We start from the raw sequence: 8,426 nt of genomic DNA, 5'->3' as shown, positions 1-8,426 counted from the left end.
GAATAAGAATTTTTATTTTATTGAAGAAGAATGAGGGATGTTGTTTGAACGTCTGAATAAATTTGAATTATCCAGAAGAAGAGATTGAACTTTCATCTATTCATTATATTCCTGGGTGTATAAATCTTCACAAACGTAACATTATGAGTAGTAGATAACCGTTTTGCCAGCATTAAAATACACGGGTTGCTTGATTTTTCACACAGTTGTTCATATGCAATTCGTAAACAACTGAACATTTTGAACTATTCTAAGCAAGCATTTTGTTTCCATCCCAGAAACATCAGTGTGAAAAAAACAATCTCTTACACTCTACAAGACAAGGGGATGTGATCCCAATGTCACCTCAAGTTTGACGTTGGGGTTTGTTTTTATTACTAAACCATATTAAAAACAAAGAGGTGGGATTTAGAAAACGATTACAATGCAGTATTCAGTACCCAGAAGACTATGCAATTTAGCCTTTATCTTACTTGAAACATCAAACGCTAGGAAGGCCACGTGAAGGCCTCCTCAGCAGTCTATAAGACGACTGTAAGCTACATCTTAACCAGAACATTAGACTTGAGACTCACATGTTAAGGTATCTAAGGGAAACAGCAGCAAACAGAAGACGATGGGAGGAATTGTTCAAAGACGTACACTGATTTGGTTATCGATGACTATCTGACTATCTATAACTAAGAACAGTTATTATTAGTATTATTATTAAACATCAAACGACCCTTGATTTTATTTGAAACATTAAACATATTGACCATAGTTAGTAAAGAAAAATAAGTTTATAAGCATCACCTTGTAGAGTGCCACGCCTTGAAGACTTATCTGAAGATGGAACCAAGTGGTCTTGTCCCTCGGGATGACAGAGAACATTACAAAGAAATCGCCTGCAGATGCTCCAACAAAGTAGAGGCACTGTCCACCCTCAATTGTAGGATCTATCTGGTAGGAGTTGGACCACTTCACAGTGCAAGGTGCCTGGACAATACTCGCCAGATTTCCACTGCAGTGACAAAAATTCCACAAAAATCCACTTTGTCTCAACATTTGACACGTCAGTCGCGCTTCTTCATTGAAGGAGTCAATCATGCGACAAAAGTAAAAGGAAAATAATGCCCCACAAAAAAATTATCTAAACCAAGAAACATGTTACATCTACCTTTCGACATTTGTTGTGGCGTTAGCAAGTCTAGTTTTTGAAATTTTGAAAATTCTGAAGAAAAAAAAACTTGTAACGTGAATAATTTTTCACGTTACAAGTTTTTTTTTTTACAATGATGAATAAACACTAAGCAATCAGGTCGTACAACAACCTACATGCCATTACTTATATTTAGGAACTATTTCTTACGAATGGTGAATAATCATCTGTCTACAATTACGATGGTAGCTAACGTAACACACATCTGAAAAGTAACAAATAGCCTGGGGTTGATGATTATGATTATGTTTCCAAAATTCATTTTCTTCTCTGTCACATACCTGTTACTGAACAATATACGTGGGGTGATCAATAAGCTCTCGGCCCCACCAAGAAAGGATAAGCACAACTCAAATATTGAGTCACAACTTCATAGTATGGAGCCTTTTATCCATATCCTCCAAATTTCAAATCACTGGAGTCATTACTTTACAGGCATTCGTTTTTTGCAAATCAGAAGGTAAGTGGCGAGAAAATAGTGGCGTGAATTGTGATCAGACATGTGTGGGTCGAGTTCCTCATGCCGTAAATTAACAAAAGACATTGTCAAAATGTTTGATGATGATTCTTTTCCTATTTGAAGCAAAAAGATTGGGTTTCTGGCTTCCAGCAGCGCAAGTTGACCCGCCACATCAGGTCAGGTCAATTGTCCACGTTTTTTTCCTTCTCCCTTACCTTACATTACTGGATGTCGCCTGCAAAGTAATGATCACAATAATTTGAATTTTGGTTCATATTTATATAAGACTTTATATCTATGCTTCGAAATCTCAGCTGTGCTTATTATTTCTCGGTACAGCTGAGGACTTATTGATAACTTCACGTACATGTATAAAGTCTTATATAAATGTGTACCAAATTTCAAATTATTGTGATCATTACGTTGCAGACGACACCCAGTAATACGTTAGGTAAGGGATAACGAAAAAAAGTGGACAATTGATCTGCAACCTGAGGTGTGCGGGTCAAATTGTCTGATCACGCTTCACCCTTCTTTTTCTCGCCACTTACCTTCTAATTTAAAAAAAAAACAAAAAAAAATGAATGCCTGGAAAGTAATGACTCCAATGATTTGTAATTTGGAGGATATTGATAAAAGGCTTCATACAATGAAGTTGTGCCTCAAAGTTTGAGTTGTGCTTATCATTTCTAGATGGGGCCAAGAATTTATTGATCACCTAGATTAGCAGTTGAAACATTGAAGAAAAACGTTTCGACATGGCCTTTGCCGGGTAAATGAAACCCATAAGTTGCCGGTAACGCACATTACTAGAAATATGATAACAATAATGATGCGTCATCAGCCTAGCATGATATCAGATGGACAAGTAATTTTACTTCAGTTGTGATCTGTAGATGTTACATAACCTAAACATCCAGTCATAAGCATGTGACGGTCTTTACATCTAGCAGGAAATTTTACAACCGTGCTTCAAAGAAAAGAAAAATCACTGGAAGACCTGAAGGAAGGATATTGGCGATAAAAACGTAGCTTGTCATATTACCATCATCTAGGGGTAACGGAAAGTGCAACATGCGCAGTCATTGTGTCTTAAAAGATAGATAGATAGATGGTTTATTGCGCAAAAATTGCATCAGCAACAATGTTTGGCAATGTATAGACAACAAAATTTACAGTCTAATACTATACATATACGTCATATCACAACAATTTTAGTTACTACAATACTAGTGGACTACATTGATTGGAATTTCCGGTAGGTAATAAAGAGAACTATTGCATCAGATTGAGTATTTCTATTGTTACTAGTGACATGATATTATTAAACAGTTGTTTAGGAATGGCGTAGATTCTTTTTTTTTTGCATGGCGTGATGAATTTATTGACCTAGGTGGATAGATATGGCTTGACATGATAAAAGTATATTGAAGGTGTCACCACTTGTGTGTGGTAGAGATGTATCTGACGTACATGGGATATGAAAATGGTTACCTGCTGAAAGGACGTGTCTGCCATGTTATTTACCTGTTTTGTCCTGAGCGCTCTATCGGGTTGACATACTCAGCCCGGCCAGCGATCGCATCTGTGTTAATACCGGACAGACTCCCTAAAACCTGCACAGAAAACGCAAGAAAAAGAAAATAGTTGAGTTTAATTGTAATCCAAGAAAGTCTAGGGCACTCACCGTCTCTGTTCAGGGACGGCTGTAAAGCTCTAATGTAAGTGTTTTTTTTGCTCCCTCTAGCGTAAAAAACTTCCTGCAACCTACGATCCACTGCTTACTTAGTCACGTGTTCTATCTACATAACGTGATGTCACGACAGCAGTGGATTGTTCATTCCTTGACAAAGACTGGTGCTGTTCAGTACAAAATTTGGGTGAGTCCAGTTTTTGTGAATATTACAGTTTAACTAGCTCAATGATGACTTCTACTAACACAGATGAACTTTCAAGTTCGGAGAAAATATTGTCACATTCTTTGATACATGCAGCAGGAAAATTCTTACCAACCTCTCTCTTTGCAACCAACGTCTTTTTATCGCATGCAATTCATTCATCCAGAAGAATACTTATCAAGTTGAAAAAAAATGGGTTTTGAAATGAGTAAAAAAAAGCAGATGATAAAGATAATAATAATATTTCTTAGAATAGAAGAGAATTTCACGTATAAACGTATTTAAGAATATCGTAAAAGGATATTAATATCGTAGAATGCAAAAGTCAAGTGGAAAGCCAAAGAAGAAGATGCTAAAATCGAAATGATCATTCGTTTGCGCACATTATACTTTTTGTGTTTAGCTGTTTGTTAAGAAATTCTACTTGGATATTGCAAGGGTGGTATTTATCTTATTTCCAAACTTTCTTTCATTAAAGCCTTCCCATGAGTTTTGGGGTTCTGACGGAATGCAATCTTCATACTCGTATCAGCATGTCCTTGAACTTAAATAATGGCAGACATACATTCTTTTATCAACTCAAGTTACATTTTTGTTACGTAAGAATATATCAGCAACCGCTTGACCAGGGACACTATGCAGTATATGCCTAACAATAACCCTACAAAACACATTACAGCATATTGAAGACAATACGACTATTGAAAAAAAGTATGGCAGTCATAGATACCTCTTTTGAGGCTTCTAGGTTTGCGTCTGTCACAGAAAACTGACCGGTATCTTCGTCATACGTCATCACAAAGCCAAAACAGGAAACCTGTAGAGAGAACAGTTCATAAGATATTTTGATAGACTCATTGAGAACTTACCCCAAATTCCACAGCAGGCTCCCACCAAAAAAGTACCCCAGCGGTGTCTTGGTTAGATAATACCTCCCCCCCCCAATAAGACATTTCATGAAATGTTTTAGTGGCCTTGGGCGTGGCGTAATTGCTAGAGCGTTCGGCTCGGAATCTATAGGTCCTGAGTTCAATCCCTGCCGTGCCCCTGACGTTGTGCCCTTGGAAAATGCACTTTACACGACCTTTCTCACTTCAAACAGATGCAAAAGTGGGTACCTGACTTCCTTCGGGGAGGTAAAAGACTACCTTTACCCTCTGTCCGTACCGTGTAAGTTACAAAAAAAATGTTTCTTACAAGGAACGATGTGCGTTACTTAAAAACGAATGACTTATATCTAGTTATATTGAATAGTGGAGTTGATAAAAAAGCTGGATTTACGATTTTTTTCTTGGTGTCACCGCTTCCACCGTTAGAGTGACTGTTATACCCATGAAAACGGGTATCCGGCAAGCGACAATTCCACCTAGAAAGGATAAGAAAAAAATGAGTTGAGCTCGAGTTGAAACAACAAAAAGTATTGCCAATACAATCATTAATTCAAAATTTGGAAACTGTTTCATGAAGATTAATTATTTTGAGTCATCACAGGGAAAATGTATCAAAATACTGTTAATCCAAAAACAGACACACTAACTTTAAACTATATAGGCACCTTGCTATATGAACAATAGAAATGTAATAATTTGCGAACTGCAGCTTTTACCATTTTGGCTTCTTTGTCCCAACAATATTTTACTTAGTGATTTTGACCAACGGACAAAACTTTCAAGCGAAACATAGGCAGCTTGATAATAATAATGCTATATAAACAATAGAAATGTAATAATTTGCGAACTGCAGCTTTTACAATTTTGGCTTCTTTGTCCCAACAATAGCATTTTGCTTTGTGAATTTTCCCAACGGACAAAACTTTTGTTCAAAACTTTTAAGCGTAACATTATAGCAACGTAAATTTACCTTCCGTTTATAAAAAGTAGAATGGCCGCTGCGTCCTTTTTAATGTTTTCATCGACGTCCTGAGGAAGATCGAAGATGATCTGCGGGACAGAAGGGACATTGATTAGATCATTGTAATAACATCTTGTACCAACATGGAGGCATGTCTTTGAACTTCAATGTATCCAATTCAAAATAACAACGCAACAAATTCATTGCTCCTCTCTGACTGCAGTCTCTATCAATGAGTGCTTAAAATAGAAATAAGCGCAGTCCCAGCAATAGCGGTCATTAGCAAGATGTAAATTGATTTTACGATATAATATATGGAAATCTTTTTTACAGGACAAAAGTTCAGCGACTTTCCTAAGGTCTATAACGACTACTTACAGTACAGCTTAACAGACATATTTGGATGTCTACATGTATGAAAAATCAACATATATTAGGTCTAGCATGTCATTTATACTATTTGTTACGGTATAAGCATTCGTGGATATATTTGCCTACTTGGAATATAGTTAGGGGTGCCTAGGCATTTGCACGAAACTTATGATATTCATACGAATATTATGTGATAAGGTTCGAGCAAATCACATCAGGTTCGTGTGTATCACATAGTGATTCGTGCGAATCACATAAGGTTCGTGCGATTTCGCATAGTGATTCGTGTGATTTTCATAAGGTTCGTGCGTTTTCGCATAGTGCGTATCACATAATATTAAGCAAATGCTTAGGCACCCCGGATAATACACTGATTCACCCCACTCCGAAACAACTTTATAATCAAGTCTTTTGTCTGCAATCACGAAATTTTTATTGCAAACCTTGTATTTGTTTCCATTAATCAGCTCTGTCCATTTCGGGTGAGCAACTCCAGCTTTGCCACCATTTGTAACCAAGGAATCGGACTGACATCCAGGTGGCCCGCCCTCCAGACGGAAGTCATTGGCCGGTACCGGACCCTGTAGTAGTCAAACTCTGATTATGGTATGTTTACTACAAGGGTGAAACGTTGTAATGAATACGGAAATAATGTAATATTGACATAATGTAATATTAATATCGTGTTATAGGGATAAAGTGTAATGGGGAAAAAAGTAAAAATTAGTCAGATAGTAGCCAGCGGCATCGTGCGTGGCCGTGCTGGAATTACGTGGCGAGATCACGTGATTCACGCGTAGTCAGCCACGTGATTCACGGTGCTCAACCACGTGATTCACGCGTGGCCAGGCACGTGCCGCTGGCGAAAGTATAGTACTATACCCCTTCTGGAATTACCTTCTAGAAGCAGCCATTTCGCTTTAAGATTGTTGGAGTTCCGTTTTTTGATAGAGGGAAGTCACATTTAGCACTGTTTTCAGTGTTTAAAGTCTTGTAACTGTAGAGCAACGTGCGTTGGACTTCATGTCAAGACCATTACAACGTTTCCAATAACAACTTTATCAATTGTGACTATAACGCTAACTAGTTCACCTTTATCCGTCGGGTGATCTTTATTCGTTTTCCTAAAAAAACAGCACATTTAGGAGTAACCTTTAAACCTGTGGTTTGAAATTTGCAATATTTTCAAAATGTTAATATTTGAAACCACCGTCCGTCAACTTCAAATCCCTAAATAAGTTTTTTTTTTAAACGGATATAGGTCACCCTCGAATAAAGGTGAACCAGCGTTATATCACATATTAGACCATGTCTTGCAAGGCGACGTTTGTACGTTTGCACAGGGATTGGTTACATCTTAACGTAATGTATAATCTGTAAGTTATCCAAATTCAGAGAAAGGGTCTCTTGAGGCCTTCGTCAACTTTCAAATCGCAAAACGAGGGAACATATTACACTTGTACCACAAAATTTAGTGCATGTTTCATAAGAATACGACGATTGCAGTCCAGAGCTTCTCGAGGCAGCAATACATTTCATACTGGGAAATCCGTTAGAGAACAGGAAAGCCTGTCTACTTTATATTTAGTCGGCTGAGCATGGGTGCAACAGGGTGCACAGTTATGCAGTTGCGGATATTGGTTTCATCTGGGTTTGCCAGAAAATAACATTGGGCAGAGTGAGTGACAGGATGCGGTGGTGTGGACAGAGTTAGTGACAGGATGCGGTGGTGTGGAACAAGTGAGTGAAAGGCTCCGGTGGTTTTGACAGAGTGAGTGACAGGCTGTGGTGGTGTTGACAGAGTGAGTGACAGGATACGGTGGTGTGGAACAAGTGAGTGAAAGGCTCCGGTGGTTTTGACAGGGTGAGTGACAGGATGCGGTGGTGTGGACAGAGTTAGTGACAGGATGCGGTGGTGTGGAACAAGTGAGTGAAAGGCTCCGGTGGTTTTGACAGGGTGAGTGACAGGATGCGGTGGTGTGGACAGAGTTAGTGACAGGATGCGGTGGTGTGGAACAAGTGAGTGAAAGGCTCCGGTGGTTTTGACAGGGTGAGTGACAGGATGCGGTGGTGTGGAGAGAGTGAGTGATAGGATGTGGTGGTGTGGACAGAGTTAGTGACAGGATGCGGTGGTGTGGAACAAGTGAGTGAAAGGCTCCGGTGGTTTTGACAGGGTGAGTGACAGGATGCGGTGGTGTGGACAGAGTGAGTGACAGGATGCGGTGGTGTGGACAGAGTGAGTGACAGGATGCGGTGGTGTGGACAGAGTGAGTGACAGGATGCGGTGGTGTGGACAGAGTGAGTGACATGATGCGGTGGTGTGGACAGAGTGAGTGATAGGATGTGGTGGTGTGGACATGGTGACTGATAGGATGCGGTGTTGTGGACAGAGTGAGTGACAGGATGCGGTGGTGGGGAACAAGTGAGTGAAAGGCTCCGGTGGTTTTGACAGGGTGAGTGACAGGATGCGGTGGTGTGGACAGAGTGAGTGACAGGATGCGGTGGTGTGGACAGAGTGAGTGACAGGATGCGGTGGTGTGGACAGAGTGAGTGACATGATGCGGTGGTGTGTACAGAGTGAGTGATAGGATGTGGTGGTGTGGACATGGTGACTGATAGGATGCGGTGTTGTGTACAGAGTGAG

The 8,426-nt window shown here is 39.5% G+C and overlaps 1 protein-coding gene across 1 annotated transcript in view; it reads right to left on the bottom strand.

The window, feature by feature from the left end:
* LOC118406019 overlaps window positions 1-8,426 on the bottom strand; it is a 41,952-nt gene that overhangs the window by 21,311 nt on the left and 12,215 nt on the right. Inside the window, exons 12-17 of the mRNA XM_035805874.1 lie at window positions 6,226-6,363; window positions 5,420-5,499; window positions 4,841-4,925; window positions 4,290-4,376; window positions 3,189-3,277; window positions 796-1,003 (exon numbers count right to left, since the gene is read on the bottom strand). Coding sequence (XP_035661767.1) covers window positions 796-1,003; window positions 3,189-3,277; window positions 4,290-4,376; window positions 4,841-4,925; window positions 5,420-5,499; window positions 6,226-6,363 — 687 coding nt within the window. The remainder of the gene's footprint in view (window positions 1-795; window positions 1,004-3,188; window positions 3,278-4,289; window positions 4,377-4,840; window positions 4,926-5,419; window positions 5,500-6,225; window positions 6,364-8,426) is intronic.

This window comes from Branchiostoma floridae, chromosome 18 (assembly GCF_000003815.2).
Source record: "Branchiostoma floridae strain S238N-H82 chromosome 18, Bfl_VNyyK, whole genome shotgun sequence".
Classification (NCBI taxonomy): domain Eukaryota; kingdom Metazoa; phylum Chordata; class Leptocardii; order Amphioxiformes; family Branchiostomatidae; genus Branchiostoma; species Branchiostoma floridae.
Note: the sequence above shows the minus strand (reverse complement) of the source record. Positions and strands in the feature narration are given on the sequence as shown.